At 40.4% G+C, this 22,599-nt stretch overlaps 1 protein-coding gene across 1 annotated transcript in view; it reads right to left on the bottom strand.

Moving 5' to 3' along the window:
- LOC143291101 (regulating synaptic membrane exocytosis protein 2-like) overlaps positions 1–22,599 on the bottom strand; it is an 87,251-nt gene that overhangs the window by 25,405 nt on the left and 39,247 nt on the right. Inside the window, exons 8-12 of the mRNA XM_076600725.1 lie at positions 11,475–11,617; positions 10,979–11,109; positions 9,455–9,620; positions 8,518–8,625; positions 6,628–6,751 (exon numbers count right to left, since the gene is read on the bottom strand). Coding sequence (XP_076456840.1) covers positions 6,628–6,751; positions 8,518–8,625; positions 9,455–9,620; positions 10,979–11,109; positions 11,475–11,617 — 672 coding nt within the window. The remainder of the gene's footprint in view (positions 1–6,627; positions 6,752–8,517; positions 8,626–9,454; positions 9,621–10,978; positions 11,110–11,474; positions 11,618–22,599) is intronic.

Below are 22,599 nucleotides of genomic sequence, written 5' to 3'. Positions count from 1 at the left end.
GATGAAAAAGGTCAGTTTAAAGCAATTAAGTCCCCTAGCATTAATTACAGAGTAATTTCCCTTTTTTACTATCCGCACAAAAACGTTTGCAAAATAAATAAAACTTCCATGCTTAGCAAAACAAGTTCCTGTTTGAACAAAAAATGATAATAATGACTGCTCTTGTTGTTGGGTCAGAATATCAGATCAAAGTGCCAAGTTTAGAGAATACAAAAAATAAAAATATAACAGTAAATGCAGTTTGCATATAATTAGGCTTCATTTTTTAATTTTTTTGTGCCCATCCCAGAGGTGCAATATTGTTTTAAACAAGATGACTGGAAAGAACTGAATTTTTCCTATTTTTATGCCTAATTTGGTGTCAACTGACAAAGTATTTGCAGAGAAAATGTCAATATTAAAGTTTACCACGGACACACAGATACAGACAACCGAACACCGGGTTAAAACATAGACTCACTTTGTTTACACAAGTGAGTCAAAAAGGATTGGGTCCCATCTGCCAATGCCGAACCCTAGACACAGTGAATATGAATTCACAGCCCTGATGGCCACAAAAGGCTAGTGGGACTTTAAACTTTCATGGTTTTTTTGGTTTTTTTAAATAAAGAGTTTGAATCCCAGTAGAACCTACTGGGCCATGAATGAAACGAAGACTGCTTCAAAGCTCCCTGTCACTGTTATGCATGTGGATATTTTAAGTCCATGAATGAATGAAGAAAAAAGACACTGTGACAGTTATCAAGATGGGGAGGGAGAGAGAGAGAGAGAGAGAGAGAGAGAGAGTGGGGAGGGTTATGGGGGGTGAAGTATTACATCAGAATTCCAATCAAACAATCCAACAGAACATAATATGCGCACAGTGAAACATCACCCCACCCCTACCTTCCCTGCTCCTTCCCCATTACTATTTCCCATGAAAGGCTTGCTTTGAAGCGACATGATGAACCAATGTATGGTGAAGGTGGTGACGACACTGTATGGTACACAACATATAAAGTGGAGACACACCAAGAGGAGCGCCACAATACTCTTTAGGCCTGCAACACCCTCAGCTTCATAAAAAAAAAAGCCCACAATGTGTAAGCCACAGGATGAAGTGCACAACAGGTCAGAGAGTGTGCTGACCACACGTTGCGTCCATAGCATCAGACAAACCGCCACGAAGAAGAACACACAGTCTTGCTGACAACAATTACCTTGTTAGAGAGAAGTCCACACAATTCAGTCTTGTTGACAACACTTATCTTGCTTCAAGGAGTCCACACAATGCAGACACACAATTTTAGAAGTAAAACAATCCAAGGGAGGTAACAATCTCATTTGCAAGAATCTGTGCAACATATGGAGAGAAAGTGTGCAGGTAACAGAACAATCAAAGCCTAACATTTTCAACTTGTATTCTATCATTCTGTGATGCTAAATCAATACAAAATGACAAATTTCTGTGAGTTCACACATAATGAAGTTGTATTTAACTATCTATCTTGGTACCCACAATGAAGTATTAACTATCTTGGTACACACAATAAGTTGTATGTAACTATTTATCTTGGTACACACAATGAAGTTGTATTTAACCAGCTATCTTGGTACACACAATGAAGTTGTATTTAACCAGCTATCTTGGTACACACAATGAAGTTGTATTTAACCAGCTATCTTGGTACACACAATGAAGCTGTATTTAACCAGCTATCTTGGTACACACAATGAAGTTGTATTTAACCAGCTATCTTGGTACACACAATGAAGTTGTATTTAACCAGCTATCTTGGTACACACAATGACATTGTATTTAACCAGCTATCTTGGTACACACAGTGAAGCTGTATTTAACCAGCTATCTTGGTACACACAATGAAGTTGTATTTAACTATCTATCTTGGTACACACAATGACATTGTATTTAACTATCTATCTTGGTACACACAATGAAGTTGTATTTAATTATCTGTCTTGGTACACACAATGACATTGTATTTAACTATCTATCTTGGTACACACAATGACATTGTATTTAACTATCTATCTTGGTACACACAATGAAGTTGTATTTAATTATCTGTCTTGGTACACACAATAAAGTTGTATTTAACTATCTATCTTGGTACACACAATGAAGTTGTATTTAACCAGCTATCTTGGTATACACAATGAAGTTGTATTTGACCAGCTATCTTGGTACACACAATGACGTTGTATTTAACTATCTATCTTGGTATGATGTTACATCTTCATGAATGACCTGACAAATCTGCATAAGTCAACAGCTAAGATTAACCATCAGTAACCACCAGAAACATCAATGAACAGGGGGAAGGGGAAATAGTGAATGAGCAGCAGTAAGTACACTGGATTAGCTCATCATTCTGTTCTGAAGGGACTGGACAGACAAAACCTGCAGTTTTACTTTTGTCAGGTTAACTAACTGCTGTTCTTTTGGGACGATGGTGAGAGATGTGAAGAAGTTTTTATTTTTATGTTTTTTTGGTTTTTTTTTTATAGATACAATATCTACAGTCACTCTTCCAACACTTATCATACAAATAACCTTTTTGCCCCCCACTATATCTCACACTAACTGTGCAGTATTCTGTGAGTAAACCAAGACAGGAAAACATACAAAGCTTTAGAACCATATCTAATCTACAACACTCTCACCTAAAACTACAACTAAGTGATGACTGTCACAAAGTGATACACACACACTGAATAAGCCAGATGATAGTCTACCTTCACAAAAAAAAGAGGACCTTTTCTACAATAAAAACCAAGGGTTATACCTGGCAAAACAAACACTATATATGTGTGGATAAAACAAAAAGGAACATCCTTTCCATCCCATCACTGCACCCACGACTTAAGTCTCCTGAACCCGCCCACCCCCTTCACCACTTTCTCCCCCACCCCCCAAATCCGGCAATAATCTGTTGACAAGCAGTCATAAAATGATATAATGATTTGTTGACTAACCCCTTGTTTGCTTAACATAGGAGGAAATGTGTGTGGCATGAATCATAAGTTCAAGAACTACTTCTTGCTAACCTTTCAGTGTACAGTGCAATGGATTTTAATGTCATGTAATGCAATCGCAGGGTGCAGAACACAGTGACCAATACCCTGACCTGTCACTTCAATCCTATCTCCGGCAACAACCTTCACTGCCAGCTGTAGTTGTCAGCAGCTGCTGTGGGGCTACTTTCCCTTTCCTCACCAATAACCGGACATGTTGATGACACAGAACCTCCAGCTCATTTCAAACCACACCCCTGGGCTATCATTCAAGATTCAAGCAGCACTCCCAGCTTGTAAAGAATCACAGACCAAGGTCAGAGTTTTATTCAAGCGGTACCTTGGTGTAGTAGCGCTGTGCACAAGAATGTGGGGAGGAGTAGAAGGGACAGGAGAAGGTGGAGGGCTGGGGAGCGGGGTAAAATGCAAGTATATGTGTGTACATGTGTGTGCGCTAGCAAGCGTGTTGTGGTTGTGTGTTTGAGCATTGTGAGGGGCGAAGGGGTGGGGGAGGGCATGTGCACGTTTGTCTCTGTGCGTGCGTTTTGTGTTTCTTTGTATGCTTGCAACAAAGTTTTCCTGACTGTATGAGGACATGATAGATAAAGTCTGATGTCTGAAAAAAGTGACAATCATGTCCAATCGTGGTTGCTGCTACAGCAGCAGTACCCCCTTGCCCTTCATCACCAACCCCCCCCCATTCACAGCCACACACTCACAGTGTTTGTTGAAACACACTGCGCACACATATGATGAGCATGATACAGCTGTTGCCTGTTTTATGTGGCAGCTTTTCTCTGTAACAAATTGTCTTCTTTTCTTTCAGACCAGCCTTTGTCATGTTCAAGTGTAAGTCAGACTTGACTGCAGGCTGAAGCTATCATGTGAGTGATGGCCCTCTGGATGCAAACATAATTTCCAGTCAGATTTAAAATAAAATCATGTACTGTGTTGTGCTGTAATTTTACTGCATTATAACCCTAACCAAAGAGATGGGTAATGACTGCTGAACAATAGTGTTGCTCAGTATTATGTGTATTTTAGAAAAGTGTGAGTGCACATGCACATGCACGCACACACACACACACACACACAAACACACATATACGCATACACACAAACGCATGTGCGCTCACCCTCACCACACAGCATACACACTCTCACATACACAATGGACAGGATTTACTGTCAGACTAAAATGGTGTTAAACTGACATGCGTGCTTTCTTGTGTACTGAGTCATCCCTTCTTATCTAGAAATATACAATAACACTGGTGTTCTCTCTTTGAATGACCATATAAAGGGAGGGGAAGGTAGAGGAAAATCAGGAGGGGGTGGGAGTGGGAGAGAGAATAAGAGAAGAGTAGAGAGAGACAGAAAGACAGGCACAAACAAGACACACACAGACAGAAAGACAGGCACAAACAAGACACAGAGACAGACAGAAAGACAGGCACAAACAAGACACAGAGAGACAGAAAGACAGGCACAAACAAGACACACACAGAGACAGAAAGACAGACACAAACAAGACACAGAGAGACAGAAAGACAGGCACAAACAAGACACAGAGAGACAGACAGACAGACACAAACAAGACACACACAGAGACAGAAAGACAGACACAAACAAGACACAGAGACAGAAAGACAGGCACAAACAAGACACACAGAGAGAGACAGAAAGACAGGCACAAACAAGACACACAGAGAGAGACAGAAAGACAGGCACAAACAAGACACAGAGAGAGACAGAAAGACAGGCACAAACAAGACACAGAGACAGAAAGACAGGCACAAACAAGACACAGAGACAGAAAGACAGACACAAACAAGACACAGAGAGAGACAGAAAGACAGGCACAAACAAGACACACAGAGACAGAAAGACAGGCACAAACAAGACACAGAGAGAGACAGAAAGACAGGCACAAACAAGACACAGAGAGAGACAGAAAGACAGACACAAACAAGACACACAGAGAGACAGAAAGACAGGCACAAACAAGACACACAGAGAGACAGAAAGACAGGCACAAACAAGACACAGAGGGAGACGGAGACAGAAAGACACACATAAACAAGACACACAGAGAGACAGAAAGACACGCACAAACAAGACACAGAGGGAGACGGAGACAGAAAGACACGCACAAACAAGACACACAGAGAGACAGAAAGACAGACACAAACAAGACACAGAGACAGAAAGACACGCACAAACAAGACACACAGAGAGACAGAAAGACAGACACAAACAAGACACAGAGACAGAAAGACAGACACAAACAAGACACACAGAGAGACAGAAAGACACACACAAACAAGACACACAGAGAGACAGAAAGACAGACACAAACAAGACACACAGAGAGACAGAAAGACAGACACAAACAAGACACAGAGACAGAAAGACAGACACAAACAAGACACAGAGACAGAAAGACAGACACAAACAAGACAGACAGACAGAAAGACAGGCACAAACAAGACACACAGAGAGACAGAAAGACAGACACAAACAAGACACAGAGACAGAAAGACACACACAAACAAGACACACACAGAGACAGAAAGACAAACACAAACAAGACACACACAGAGACAGAAAGACACGCACAAACAAGACACAGAGAGACAGAAAGACACACACAAACAAGACACACAGAGAGACAGAAAGACAGGCACAAACAAGACACACAGATAGACAGAAAGACAGGCACAAACAAGACACACAGAGAGAGACAGAAAGACACGCACAAACAAGACACACAGAGAGACAGAAAGACACACACAAACAAGACACACAGAGAGACAGAAAGACACACACAAACAAGACACAGAGGGAGACGGAGACAGAAAGACACGCACAAACAAGACACAGAGGGAGACGGAGACAGAAACTAACGACAACTCTCCAATCATACTGAGAGACAAGTGCCTGAAAATTAAAAAAAAAACGTACAGCAAATACCATTAACTCAAACAAGACATAAACCTGTCTGGAAAAAAAACAACAACACAAAATCAGCTCTGAATTTTCTCTAGGACTTTAAATCAACACAAACCTAATAACCTGCTACTCTTACCCAAGCTCCGCAAAACTGAAAAGAGCTTCATTTCTTTAGTCCTTCCTTTGGTCTGATATCAAAGTCAGGACTTGACACTATCAGCCAAATCGTGAAACATCTTGCCCAAAGCTGCTTAGCGTCAGCAAAGCTTCTAAGATATCAATAGCAAAAAAGCTGCTACAGGCGCTAAGTGAAAAAAACCCATCAGACACACACACAAAAAAAAAAAAAAAACAAATGAAAATGGGAAAGCAAGTTTGTAGTAACAAGTGGTGAAAATACCCTTCATCAACCCAAGAATACTCAACAATAACATGTGGTTTTATTGCTGCATTATCAACGCAATGGATGAGACAGAGTCCATTGAAAAAAATAAAGTCAGAGCTGACTAACAGTTGGCAATTTCCTAAGAAAAATAAATGATACCACGATACAAAATGGCCAAACTCCAAGAACCAAAGGGTAGAAGATCAGAAATACATCTCCTCTATTCTGAGGACTGATGGCTACAGATGACCGACCACTACCCAAACAACACTCACCTGATACGACACCAATGCCATCATCAAAGTCCAGTTCTGACATGTCACTGTCGCTGAGTCCTCGAGCAGACACTGGTGGGGACAGGTGACTTTTCCGGATGTCGTACGGATCCTGACTGACCTTCTGAAAACCCATGCACAGAATGCACATATAAAAAAAAACAAGCTATGCAATGATGTACATACAAAAACCCAATGCATACTTAAGTATGATTGTTAGTTGTGTCAACTATGACCATCAAAAAGTAGTCCTGGCTATCTTAGTATCTAGACTCAAATTTGATTATAGTGGAGAGTGTCTTGCGCATGCATTTAATGTAAATAAAAGCACATAATCACAATGATGATGATGATAACAATGTTCACCTGTAAATCATAACCAACTTCTTTTTTCTTCATACTGAATGGAGATAAAAGAAAAAGGTAGCAGAATGAACAAGAAGAGTGTTTCACAGCGCTGCTAACATGAACCCACGATGGAGCACTCTATCTTCATTTTCAAAGAATTTAAACACCAACAAACCAGATTCCATTTAAGTTGTGGCATGAATGTACATACATTACCAATGCAGACGCAAGCATCTCTCTGTCCTATCTCATCAAATAACAACACATTGATCTCACAGATTTTACAGACATTGAACTCTGTCAACCTCACATGACAATACATTGATCTCACACACATAACAGACATAGAACTCTGTCAACCTCACATAACAACACTTTGATCTCACACACATTACAGACATTGAACTCTGTCAACCTCACATGACAACACACTGATCTCAGTCATTACAGACATGGAACTCTGTCAACCTCACACAGCAACACATTGATCTCACAGATTTTACAGACATTGAACTCTGTCAACCTCACATGACAACACTTTGATCTCAGACATTACAGACATGGAACTCTGTCAACCTCACACAGCAACACATTGATCTCACAGATTTTACAGACATTGAACTCTGTCAACCTCACACAGCAACACATTGATCTCACAGATTTTACAGACATTGAACTCTGTCAACCTCACATAACAACACACTGATCTCACAGATTTTACAGACATAGAACTCTGTCAACCTCACATAACAACACATTGATCTCACAGACATTACAGACACAGAACTCTGTCTCCTCATATAACACTTTGATCTCACAGACATATATCTCTGTCAACCTCACATAACAACATACTGATCTCAAAGACATTACAGACACAGAACTCTCTCTCCTCACATAACAACACATTGATCTCACAGACATAGAACTCTGTCAACCTCACATGACAACACATTGATCTCACAGACATAGAACTCTGTCTCCTCACAAAACAACACATTGATATCACAGACATTACAGACAAAGAACTCTTGTCGCCTCGCACAACAACACATTAATCTCAGACATCATGGACACAGAACTCTGTCTCCTCACATAACAACACACTGATATCACAGACATTACTAAAAAAAAAAAAAAAAGAACTCTGTTCCCTGAAGTGACAGTCTATCTATAAAACTCAGACATTACTGACAAAGAACTCTGTCCCCTGACATATCACCTACACAAAAAACTCAGATATTACTCACAAAGAACTCTGTTCACTGACGTAACAGTCTATCCATAAAACTCAGACATTACTAACAAAGAACTCTGTTCCATGACATATCACCTGAACATAAAACTCACAGACATTACAATGAACTCTGTTTCCTGACATAACAGCCTACACATACAACTCATGGACATTACTGATAAAGAAATACGTCTCCTCACAAACAACACATTGAACACACAGGTGAACAAGAAATTTTTTTTGTTTTGTTTAAAAAGCAACAGACGCACAGACAGACAGACAGACAGACACACATGCACACTGACCGTGCGAGGGGAAGAGGCAGGCAGAGGAATACTGGCATCCTCATGGTGACCCAGTTGATACCAGTAGGGTTCATCGTTCAGCTTGGTGGTAGTCAGGTCAATCAGCACCTGAAGCCACACCGCATGTCAATCATTCATTCAAATAATGAAGGTGAAAGGTCCCATAGCCTTTTATGGCCATCAGGGCAGTGAATTCATATTCACGGTGTCCAGGGGTTGGGACAGGTAGGCGTGGACCATTCCTTTCCTTCCGCCATTTTAACCTTCCCCAACCAAAGCCAGGTACCCATTCACACCTGGGTGGAGTGAAGAAAATCTAAGTGCCTTTCCCAAGGACATGATTGATTGATTGACTGATATGGATACTTATATAGCGCCTATCCTTGGTCAGAGACCACGCTCTAAGCCCTTTACAAACACGGGGTCATTTGCACCACAGGCTGCCTACCTGGGTAGAGCCGAGTGACGGCTGCCACTGGGCGCTCATCATTCGTTTCCTGTGTTATTCAATCAGATTTCAGGCACGCACACACACGCACTCAGACAGACATGTAACATTTTACGTGTACGACCGTTTAGGCAGCCATACACCGTTTTCGGGGGGTGTGCATGCTGGGTATGTTCTTGTTTCCATAACCCACCGAACGCTGACATGGATTACGGGATCTTTAACATGCGTATTTGATCTTCTGCGTGTGTATACACACGGAGGGGGTTCAGGCACTAGCAGGTCTGCACATATGCTGACCTGGGAGATCGGAAAAATCTCCACCCTTTACCCACCAAGTGCTGTTACCTGGGCGAGATTCAAACCCGGGACCCTCAGATTGAAAGTCAAAAAAACAAACAAAAAAACTGCTGACAGGCCAAGTTTGCATCAGTTTGAAATGGCATAGTATATGACACCAAAAAAATATTCTTGCATTTTGTATCTCACCTCCCCTAAAAACTCGGAGGCTCCTATCCTGTCATAGTCCCAGGCAGTGATCTCCAGCAGTCGTTCCCTGAGGTCGATCTCCTTGACTGGGCAGTAGATAAACGTCTGGTTCCACGTGGGCTCTGTGGTGTTTGCCATCGTCTTTGTACGGCGCTTGCTCTTTTCACTTCCACAAAAAAACACACACAAAAACACAGGAATAATCACAATGACGCAATGCAGTATACAATGATGCAAGGCATCACCTCTGAATCATCTTTTCAAAAACCCAACAAATGTGTTAAAAAGATAAAGTATTACACAGAAATCATACTTTTTATATATATATATATATAATGGTACTAATATAGCGCTGAATCTTGTGCATAGACAAATCTAAGCGCTTTCGCACCAGTCATTCTCACGCACGCATAACTCTAAAACTGGAGAAACTAAAGACAAGGAAGAGGCAGGGAAGGGAGGCTATTTTGGGAAGAGGTGGGTTTTAAGACCAGACTTGAAAGAGCTGAGTGTGGAGACTTGACGAAGTGAAAGAGGAAGTTCATTCCAATTGCAAGGTCCAGAGACAGAGAAAGAAAGTATTACACAGAAATCATACTTCAACACTGTCAAAGAAATCATACTTCAACACTGTCTGTCACAAGGCATGTAAAAAAATGAAGGACAGAGGTTTCTTTTGTAATCAAGACAGTTTGTCACTGGAGTTACTCATAAGTACTCTTATTTGGGGATTTCAAGGACTTTTTTTGCGTGGTTAACTCACTCTGGACGAATAGTTTCCTCCCTTGCTTTTCCCTACAGACGACCCATTTGTTAGGGTTAGGAAAAAAATCGCAAAAAATACAAAACATAAAGTAACTGAATGAAACTCACTGAACTTGACCCACTGACCTCTCTCCTCACGTCGTGTGAACACCCACCCCCATCCCTCTTCACTGCTCTCAGAAGCTGAGTCACTATCAGTACCTTCTTGCTGGCAGCTTTCTTCACTGTAGATACTTTATTCACCATCTTCATCATCCTCGTCGATGTCGTAACCTTCAGTTTGAAGCATTTCAATCACTTCAGCAGCAGTAAAAGCTGCTGTCGTGATCTAGTTTGCTCCAAAAATTTCCACTTGTATCGCCTGTGACACCATTTTCGATACATATACAGATCAGCTTTTCGTGTGGGGTCTTGAACTCGTTGGCTCACTGTGGAGTGTGTTGCTACGAAATCTCATGAAGAAACTTTCCGTTCGACCCTTGACACGTTCGCAATGCCCAGTGTAGCTGTGATTCTTATGCTACCCCATGAGGAAAATGTGGAAAATTTTTTAATTGTTGAAACCACTACAGTGTTCCACTGTCTGGAACGTTATCTTGCGTCAGGAACACTATAGTGATCCATCGTCCGGTGAGTTAAACCCATCAGTAGCGAATGCAAATGCAAGAGAAAGAGGGAAACATGCACACATACACACACAGATAAACACAAACAAATATACATACACACACAAAGGAACATCATGATCTGTGTATTTACCTCCTGTCAGGAAGTAGATACAGCTTGCAGTAAGGGTTACGGAACTTCCCTTCATCGGTCAGAGGAAGCTCTATGGCGCTGATAATGGTGACGATAAGCTGGTGACTTTGTACATCGTACCACAGCTTGATCTGAAATCACATCACAGCTACAACATGAAACAGCAGTGGCAACATTTAAGACCTGCTGTCTATGGACGTTTCATCAATTTATTAGTGTATTGCATTATGCTGTATTACAATGTATTGTGTTGTATTAGTCTTTTGTCACAACAGCGTTCTCTGTGTGAAATTCAGGCTGCTCCCCCCATAGACAGCGTGTTCCTACAAAGACAGCACCATCGTTTTTCTTTTTCTGCCTGCAGATGTATTCGTTCTCCAATCAAAGTCAATTCTTCTAACTAATTTTACCAGGGACAAATCTTTTGTTGCCATGGGCTCTTTTAAAGATGTGCACAAAGTGCATGCTGCACACGGCCCTCGGTTTATTATCTCACCTGAATTTTGCCAGACACTTGTTTACGTTGGGGGAGGGACTGGGGCTCGGTGGGTGGCCGGATGGTCAGGTTGGGATGGCGGTCTGAGTGGCGATCTGAGTGACGGTCTCCATGACGATCAGGGATAGCATCAATCCCGTAATCTGAAATACAAACAAAATAGATACTGCCGGTCAGCATGCAACAAACCTGTCGGTCAGAAAACAATAAAACTATTTGCCCGAATACAGCAAAGATGTCCGTCAGAATACAGCAAAGATGTCCGTCAAAATACAGCAAAGATGTCAGTCAGAATGCAGTAAAGATGTCCGATGTCGGTCAGAATACAGTAAAAATGTTGGTGAGAATACAGCAAAGATGTCCGCCAGAATACAGCAAAGATGTCCGTCAGAATACGGCAAGGATGTCCGTCAGAATACGGCAAAAATGTTGGTGAGAATACAGCAAAGATGTCCGTCAGAATACAGCAAAGATGTCGGTCAGCAAAGATGTCCGTCAGAAAAGATGTCCGTCAGAATACAGTAAAGACGTCGGTCAGAATACAACAAAAATGTTGGTCAGAATACAGCAAAGATGTCCGTCAGAATACAGTAAAGATGTCTGTCAGAATGCAAAAAAATGTCCGTCAAAATACAGCAAATATGTCAGTCACACAAGAAAAATGTTGGTGAGAATACAGCAAAGATGTCCGTCAGAATACAGCAAAATGTCCGTCAGAATACAGCAAAATGTCCGTCAGAATACAGCAAAATGGCCATCAGAATACAGCAAAATGGCCGTCAGAATACAGCAAAAATGTCAAAATAATGTTGGTCAGTATACAGCAAAGGAGTCAATCAGAATATGACAGAAATGTTGGTCACAAAACAACAAAGATGTCAGAATACAACAGAAATGTCAGTCAGAATGCAATAAAAATGTCAGTCAGAATACAACAAAGATGCTGGTCAGATTACAAGAAAGACGCTGGTCTGAATACAGTAAAGAAGTTGGTCACAATGCAACAGAAAGGTCTGTCAGAATACAATGGAAATATCAGTCAGAATAAAATACATAGAAAATAGTTGGTCAGAATACAAGAGAAATGTTGATCAAAATCCAATACAGAAATCAGTCAGAATACAACAATGATGTTTGTCAGAATACAAAAGACATGTTGGTAAAACAACAAAGAAGTTGGTCGGAATACAACAAAGATGTCTGTCAGAATACAACAATGATGTTTGTCAGAATACAATAGACATGTTGGTAAAACAACAAAGAAGTTGGTCGGAATACAACAAAGATGTCTGTCAGAATACAACAATGTTTGTCAGAATACAAAAGACATGTTGGTAAAACAACAAAGAAGTTGGTCGGAATACAACAAAGATGTCTGTCAGAATACAACAATGATGTTTGTCAGAATACAATAGACATGTTGGTAAAACAACAACAAAAGGTGTCTGTCAGAATACAACAATGATGTTTGTCAGAATACAATAGACATGTTGGTAAAACAACAACAAAAGGTGTCTGTCAGAATACAACAAAGATGTTTGTCAGAATACAATAGACATGTTGGTAAAACAACAACAAAAGGTGTCTGTCAGAATACAACAATGTTTGTCAGAATACAATAGACATGTTGGTAAAACAACAACAAAAGGTGTCTGTCAGAATACAACAATGATGTTTGTCAGAATACAATAGACATGTTGGTAAAACAACAACAAAAGGTGTCTGTCAGAATACAACAAAGATGTTTGTCAGAATACAATAGACATGTTGGTAAAACAACAACAAAAGGTGTCTGTCAGAATACAACAATGATGTTTGTCAGAATACAATAGACATGTTGGTAAAACAACAACAAAAGGTGTCTGTCAGAATACAACAATGATGTTTGTCAGAATACAATAGACATGTTGGTAAAACAACAACAAAGGTGTCTGTCAGAATACAACAATGATGTTTGTCAGAATACAATAGACATGTTGGTAAAACAACAACAAATGGTGTCTGTCAGAATACAACAACAATGTTTGTCAGAATACAATAGACATGTTGGTAAAACAACAACAAAGGTGTCTGTCAGAATACAATAGACATGTTGGTAAAACAACAACAAATGGTGTCTGTCAGAATACAACAATGATGTTTGTCAGAATACAATAGACATGTTGGTAAAACAACAACAAATGGTGTCTGTCAGAATACAACAACAATGTTTGTCAGAATACAATAGACATGTTGGTAAAACAACAACAAAGGTGTCTGTCAGAATACAATAGACATGTTGGTAAAACAACAACAATGGTGTCTGTCAGAATACAACAAAGATGTTTGTCAGAATACAATAGACATGTTGGTAAAACAACAACAAAAGGTGTCTGTCAGAATACAACAATGATGTTTGTCAGAATACAATAGACATGTTGGTAAAACAACAACAAAAGGTGTCTGTCAGAATACAACAAAGATGTTTGTCAGAATACAATAGACATGTTGGTAAAACAACAACAAAAGGTGTCTGTCAGAATACAACAATGTTTGTCAGAATACAATAGACATGTTGGTAAAACAACAACAAAAGGTGTCTGTCAGAATACAACAATGATGTTTGTCAGAATACAACAGACATGTTGGTAAAACAACAACAAAGGTGTCTGTCAGAATACAACAATGTTTGTCAGAATACAATAGACATGTTGGTAAAACAACAACAAAGGTGTCTGTCAGAATACAACAATGTTTGTCAGAATACAATAGACATGTTGGTAAAACAACAACAAAGGTGTCTGTCAGAATACAATAGACATGTTGGTAAAACAACAACAATGGTGTCTGTCAGAATACAACAATGATGTTTGTCAGAATACAATAGACATGTTGGTAAAACAACAACAAAAGGTGTCTGTCAGAATACAACAATGATGTTTGTCAGAATACAATAGACATGTTGGTAAAGCAACAAAGAAGTTGGTGGGAGTACAATAAAAATGTTGGTCAGAAAACAACAGAAATGTAAAGGCACTCTGCAAGGTAAATGCAATGCAATTCACCTGTAAAGACTACAACAAAAGTTAAGTGCAGTTTCTTCAATGGTTGTTACATACGACAGACAGATCTATACTGTCGGTGCCAACATGTGCAAGTCTGTTCTGAGTCTTACAGTACAATCTCATTTAAAAAAAAAAAATATTTATTTATTTTTTTAATCAAAAAGCAAAGCTGGGGAGGGAGATTAATTAGTGCTTAATCAAGAGGGAATGCAAACATGAACATACTTTTCAAGACCCACAGAAAAAGTCATAAACTGCTCCACATATATGTTCATCAACACCAGCTAAGGGCATTGTCACAAGAACAAGGTTCACATGCAGCATTCATTTCTACACAGACTGTTGTTTTTTTATATCAGAATCAGAAAAGTGTGCAAACTGACAGTCTGTTCAAAATATTATTACTGATGTGCAGTGAAGAACATAAATGAAGAAATCAAAACAAACATTTGACAAATGACAAGAAATGTAACACAGGTTCAAAGCTACCAGCTTGAAAAGAGTATTTTGCTGTGAAGATCAAGCAGGCAACATGGAAATCAGATAATACAAGCAACTTCTTTTTGTAACACTAGTTTTGATGCAGAACTTTCCAAATCCTTTAAAATTCTAATGAAGAATACATCAAAAACAGGGACAGTGCAGAACAGTCACATATAAATAAAGTGTAAGAAACCCAGTCAACATATTTAATTTATGTACAAGCTCACAGCATCCACCAACGTTTTCTGGAAGCGCAAGTTAGTTACATTTGGATTTAGCGTTGACACACACATTAGGTGATATGGTCCATGGGGATTAGGCTTCCCAGGAAAATAAAAGGTGAAAAGACCTATCTAAACACTACACTGACACCATCTGAACTACAACACTATTATGATGGGCATTGAAAATGCCCTTTTTTATGTTAGATGTTTTTGATTCAAACTTGAATTTGGACTGCAAGGTTGAAGGAGAGAGAGAGAGAGAGAGAGAGAGAGAGAGAGAGAGAGAGAGAGAGAGAGAGAGAGAGCCTTCCTGTACATGGGGCAGACATACGGATGGACATTGTGGACCTTCTCTTTTTACCGGCTGATGTGTCATCACTTTCAGCATGAGAGCTATAACCAGAAAGTGACTCCTTCCCAGATTACAAGCACACTCATGGACATGTAAAGGTGGGTGTTATTCGTTCAAACAGTAGTGTACCACATGTGCTTACTGACCCCTTAACAGTGCTGCTGGTGTGCATCATATGTCACATGACACTGATGCTATACAATGCTGTGTTGACACTCTCTATGTCGAAACACCAAGCAAAGAGAAAAACGACTTCTGGGATCAGCTGACCATGGGGCCAACCACACAATCTTATCCACATTTTAAGGTCTTCTCGCCGTGTTTTTGGCTTTGGAAACAGAAAGGAAATAACATCTCCTTCTCTCTGAGGATGATGCTGGTCAGACTTGCACTGACTGAAACAACAATGTTGGCTGCCTACTATGTTTTCTGCAACATGCAAGCCTTCAGAGTACAGCTCTCAGCTAGGCCACACAGCATGCCAGGCCTTGTTAAGGCCAGACACGGTAGTGAAATTTTGACCAAAATCATGATTTTTGTGATTTTCGTTTTTTCGCATAATTTGCTTCTTCAACATCTAATCTTTATAGTCCGTTTCACCTGGGTACTATATTCACTTAAATAAAGCTTCAAACAGCATCAACATGTGTGATTTCTTGTGAGTACCAAGCACATCTCCTCCTTTTCCTGTTTTCTCAGTTTTGTGTTTTGTCCTCGTAATACGATTTTTCAAAGTGCTAAGGCTCAAAAACTTTAAAAGATAGCATATTCAAAGTTGGTACTTTCTTTCTTTGTGTATTCATCTTTATTATAGTGCAGTGGGTTGTATAGTACTAGTAAAAGAATGAATATACAGTCATTTGAAAAAAAAATTATGTCAAGGAATTTATACACATTTCAACAAAAAAAAAATAATAAATGTATTTATTCAAATAATAATAAACGTATTTATTCAAATTCCAAAATACCACTGCACTATAATAAAGAACAAATACAAATAAATCAAATAAAACAAACAGAAATAACATATCTATAAAGGTATTGAAGTTATAAGCTTTTAATTTTTTTTGTTTGTCGGCCATTTTGGATTCGTTTCCATGGAAACCGTCATCATAAATTGCACAAAATGACCTTTTTAGACATGTTTAGTCCAATATCTTTGTCACAGAAAGCCATAAACTTCAAGTTTATTTCATACGTTTTTGTACTACCGTGTCTGGCCTTAAACTGAGCCAGTGAAGATCATGTGCTCAGTATCTTTATGGCAGCATGCTTCAGTTTTCAGTTTCAGTTTCTCAAGGAGGCGGCACTGTGTTTGGACAAACCCATACACGCTACATATCTGCTAGGCAGATGCTTGACCAGCAGCACAACGCAGCGCGCTTAGTCAGGCCTCGAGCGCATGCCTATATATTTGTGTACCTATCAGAGTGGATTTCCTCTACAGAATTTGCCGGAAGACAACAATCTTGTTGTCATGAGTTCTTTTTCAGTGCACCAAGTATGTGCTGCACATGGGACCTCGCTTTATTGTTTCATCTGAATGACTAGACGCTCAGTTTGATTTTCTAGTCAAAATTGGGAGAAAGGGTGAGAACAGGATTCGAACCCACACCCTCATGGACTCTCCGTACTGGCAGCTGAGCATCTTAACCATTCTGCCAGCTGCCTCCAGCGTGCAGATGGATGAATGGTTATCTCACTACCAGGATATCTAAAGGTGGGGAGAGGTCTCTCTAACACAAAACAAGCAGTCATGAACAGGCACAGCGACGGGCGCAATAGCCAAGTGGTTAAAGCGTTGGACTGTCAATCTGAGGGTCCCGGGTTCGAATCATAGTGACGGCACCTGGTGGGTAAAAGTGGAGATTTTTACGATCTCCCAGGTCAACATATGTGCAGACCTGCTAGTGCCTGAACCCCCTTCATGCGTATATGCAAGCAGAAGATCAAATACGCACGTTAAAGATCCTGTAATCCATGTCCGAGTTCGGTGGGTTATGGAAACAAGAACATACCCAGCATGCACCCCCCACCCCCCTGAAAACGGAGTATGGCTGCCTACATGGCGGGGTAAAAACGGTCATACACGTAAAAGCCCACTCGTGTGCATACGAGTGAACGCAGAAGAAGAAGAAGAAGAAGAAGAAGAGGCACAGCTGCACAACTGTGAGGTATGAATAACTGTTTCCCTTTCTCTGCTGTTGTTTTATCAACATTCTTTGCATACAAAGTTTTCCAAAAGATAATGTTGTACCTGCGCTCAATTCTACCTTGCACGTGTTACTGTGTCCTGATGCTGACACTGTTTACTCCTGAATGTGTACATTCCTCCTGCTGTATGAAATACTCTGAAGACTTCCACTGCTCATGCTGTATGAACCACCCTGGTGATGCATTTTCTGTATTTCTTCTTCTTTTCTTGTATGTGCGTTAAAGTGAATTTGAAAAAAAGCTGTTTCAAACTAGCAGGCAGTCAGATCACCCCAGCAAATTTTCAGACCATGCCCTGTGCAGTTCAGTTCAGTTTCTCAAGAAGGCCTCACTGCATTTCAATTAATCCATACACGCTACACAACACCTAGATGCTAAGCAAATGCCTGACCAGCAGTGTAAGCCAGGCCTTGAGGAAAAAATAAGATAAAATAAAAAAAAATAAAAAAACCACAGCAGTCACACACACACATTAAATGACAAGAAGGGAAAGGGAATCAAAGCAACAACATGTTGTGCTCAAGGACACAACAGTAACACAATGTGTATTCTGCATGTCCAACACTCGGCTTATATCACAGACTGACATAAGTTTACATTTGGGCCAACAGCAAAGTGAGAGCTGTATTATCAATGGTTTTTCCAGTTAATGGAAAACCATTTACAGCTTAGTCTTTTGTGAAGGACTATGACTCTCAAACTAGGAGGCAAAATTGCACTGGCTCTTAGTGCTGCAGCCTTGGGGGCTAGATGGCCTTTGGGAACCATCCCAACGCCGACTGTCCTAAAACCCTCTTGGCCGAGAGAGTGGGGATGTACTTGGGCAAGACACTCTCCACTATAATCAAATTCTAAGCCCTAATAATCGGAACAGCAGTTGCCTCCTCTGCTGTTCTGATGGTCATAGTCGGACACGACTGACTATCATGTATATATATATATATATATATACACACACACATCATATTCTGCATGTATGATTGCTGGGTAGCCGAAACACAACCATTTACTGTGAGCACTGCCTGCCCCTACATAAACTAACTGAAGACAAAAATAAGCACTATAAAATTCCTATGTATTCTGCATGTATGATAGCTGCTGGGTAGCCGAAACACAACCATTAACTGTGAACACTGCCCCTACATAAACTAACGGAAGACAAAAATAAGCACTATAAAATTCCTATATATTCTGCATGTATGATTGCTGGGTAGCTGTAACACAACCATTCACTGAGAGCACTGCCCTTATGCCATGCCATTCACACAGATGGAACTGTCTACATGGAAGTCATACACTTTAAAAAACTCACTTGTCGAAACAAGTGGACATGATCACCAAACTTTCAATGCAGAAGGAAAATAATAAGAAAAGAAGCAAACTGCATCCAATGATCAAAATGAAACAAAACAAAACAAAACAGTCACTCTCACTCCCTCATCCGAGCTTACTACCACACAACATTATTACAATAGATGCTACATTTTTTTTCTTATGTTTGAGAAAGTCAAGGAATAATTTTCTCTCTGAAGTTTTCTGAAGGAAAAGTTATGTTGCAAAAATGAATTGGCACACAATGCAACCCCCCCCCCCCCACCCCAACCCCCCCTCACCCCCCCCAAAAAAAACACCACCACCAACAACCTGTAAATCAAGTTTAAGAAATCCTGTTCAATCATTTTGGTAATGATCAAATGTAAATAAAATGAAATCATCACTCCTGTCTATCCAACACAAACACTTACACAACACCCCAAACCCCCCAACCCCATCTACACTCAAACACACACACACACAAATCAAAACAAACAACACACACACAAACAAGAAATTCATTGACCAAACAAAAACAAACTCTTCAAATCATGCATACTTGTTGTTGCTGTTGTTGTTTTTTTTAAATATAAAAACACAGCCAGATGCTGGAAGAAAACGGTGCCATTAAGAGCCAAACACAGGTGGAGGTGAAGAAGAAAAACAAACTAACTCAATGAAGACAGTCAACATGGGAGCATACAAAGGGTCTGTAGCCTTACCACGCAGCACCACACGTCTAGGACTGCGCTCAAAGCGTTGGAGGGTTTGCACCACGGAAGCAGCTAAGCACACAGACACACAACACCATTCAGACACAAAGCAGTGACTGTGATAGTGGGCCAGGGTGAACACTTCCACAAAAGGACAAAAAAACAATCTGAACTGACAATTAGAAAGAAAAGAAGTCTTCAACTGACAAGTCTATGACGAAACTTTGATCATCGGTAATCACTCAAATACAATCTCAACTAACAACCTGAAACAACTGACAAGTCTATGCCAGAACTCTAGTCATTGATAATTATTCTCTTTTTGCAAAAATAAGGTGGCTTCATTGCTGCAGCTGCTGTAAAGGAAAGCTATGGGACATTTTAACGCCCAGAAAATTTTAAAACGAAAAAGGTGACCAACATGATCATTTTATGATATACAATGAAAAACTGTTCTCAAATCTGAACAAGTTACACAATGAAATCATTAGACGCATTATGAACCAAAACACAAGTGTTATGAATATAAAAAGTCAATGCAATGAGAAACTTTCCAGACATACTTTCTAAGTCATGATTTACTTGAATAAGCTTAATTCCCCTCTGTCCTTCTATAAAAAAAAAATAAATAAAAATAAATAAAAAACCAGAATCATTCATGATAACCAATTTGCTTTCAAAAGGTATTCCACTGTCTTCAGCGTTTAACTAGCACTGTGCTTCCAACCATACTATAATCAATTATGCTCAGGAGAATTGTTGAAAGAGGCCAAGGGTGCCAGAGAGAAAAACGTCAAAAGATGAAAACATGAAGGTGGTGAAAAGGAAAAGTGGATAATGGGGTAGGGAAGGCTGAAGGGGGCGTGGGAGGGGGTGAGGGGGAACTGGAAGCTGAAGAAGAAGAAACTGGGACGCCTACTCTGACCAAGACCTGTGGCCTGCTGTTGATGAACACCCACAAAACTGACAAGATCTACAGTCAGTGGCAGTGGATGAAACTCAGCCAACCACATCCATGTTGGCATACCCACATAGACACACCACCATCAACACAACCAGTCAATATCGGCCAATGATATCGATGTGGACATGCCCACAAAAACACACCACCAACCACACAACTGGTCACTGTTGGCCAATAATATCCATGTTAACATACCCACATAAACACACCACCAATGAAGCAACTGGTCTCTGTCAGCCAATAATATCCATGTTGACATATCAACACCGACAAACCACCAAAGACACAACTGGTCACTGTCAGCCAATAATATCCATGTTGACGTATCAACATAGACACACCACCAATGACACAACTGGTCACTGTCGGCCAATAATATCCATGCTGACACACCCATACAAACACACCAACAGTGACACAACTGGTCACTGTTGGCCAATAATATCCGTGCCGACACACCCACACAAACACACCACCATCGACACAACCAGTCACTGTCGGCCAATAATATCCACGCTGACATATCCACATCAAAACACAACAACAATGGGCACAACTGGTCACTGTCAGCCAACTATATCCACATCAACACACCAACCTAACACCACCGCCATCGACACAACTGGACAATGCCAACACTGAGGGACACAACAGAGAGAAACCATACAGATGCACTATGTTGTGTCACAGCCACGACCCTCTCCCCAACACACTGTCACAACAACTCCTCAAGTGCTGCCCTGCTTTACTGAGAAGCAAGAGTAAATACTTCATAGTCACCTATACTGGCACAGCCAAGTGTAAACACTGTACCGTGATCTATACTGGCACAACCAAGTGCAAACACTTTACAGTGATCTATCAGATACTGGCAAAACCAAGTGTAGACATTGCACAGTGATCTACACTGGCACAACCAAGTGTAAACACTTTACAGTGATCTATTAGATACTGACAAAACCAAGTGTAGACATTGTACAGTGATCTATACTGGCACAACCAAGTGTAAACACTTTACAGTGACCTATTCTGGCACACCAAGTGTAAATACTTTACAGTACTCTATACTGGCACAACCAAGTGTAAACACTTTACAGAGACCTATTCTGGCACACCAAGTGTAAAAACTTTACACTGACCTATACTGGCACAACCAAGTGTACACCAACACCTTACAGTGATGATATACTGCCACAACCCACAGCCCCTTAACCAGCAAGCCATGAAGTTATTTACAACAGAACCGTGTGAGCTGTAAGGCTGAAAGTGCACACAGCTGGATACAGATTGACACTATTTCGATTTGATTTGCTCTAGCAAAATGAATATTTCAGGGCAAAGAAAATTAGACACGTACAAGTGAACATTATTCAGATCTATCCCAGTGTAATGGACATTTCAGGTAACAAGATTTTATACTTTTTGTTCATATTTAGGAGGAAGGTGGCAGAATGGTTAAGACGCTCAGCTGCCAATACAGAGAGTCCGTGAGGGTGTGGGTTCGAATCCCGCTCTCGCCCTTTCTCCTAAGTTTGACTGGAAAATCAAACTGAGCGTCTAGTCTTTCGGATGAGACGATAAACCGAGGTCCCGTGTGCAGCACGCACTTGGCGCACTGAAAAAGAACCCATGGCAACGAGAGTGTTGTCCTCTGGCGAAATTACGTAAAATGAAATCCACTTTCATAGGTACACAAATATGTAAGCATGCACTCAAGGCCTGACTAAGCGTGTTGGGTTATGCTGCTGGTCAGGCATCTGCTCAACAGATGTGGTGTAGCGTGTATGGATTTGTCCGAACGCAGTGACGCCTCCTTG

The sequence above is a fragment of the Babylonia areolata genome, chromosome 16 (genome assembly GCF_041734735.1).
Source record: "Babylonia areolata isolate BAREFJ2019XMU chromosome 16, ASM4173473v1, whole genome shotgun sequence".
In the NCBI taxonomy this organism is placed as follows: domain Eukaryota; kingdom Metazoa; phylum Mollusca; class Gastropoda; order Neogastropoda; family Buccinidae; genus Babylonia; species Babylonia areolata.
The sequence above is the reverse complement of the archived record's forward strand: the minus strand, read 5'-3'. Positions and strand labels throughout refer to the sequence as shown.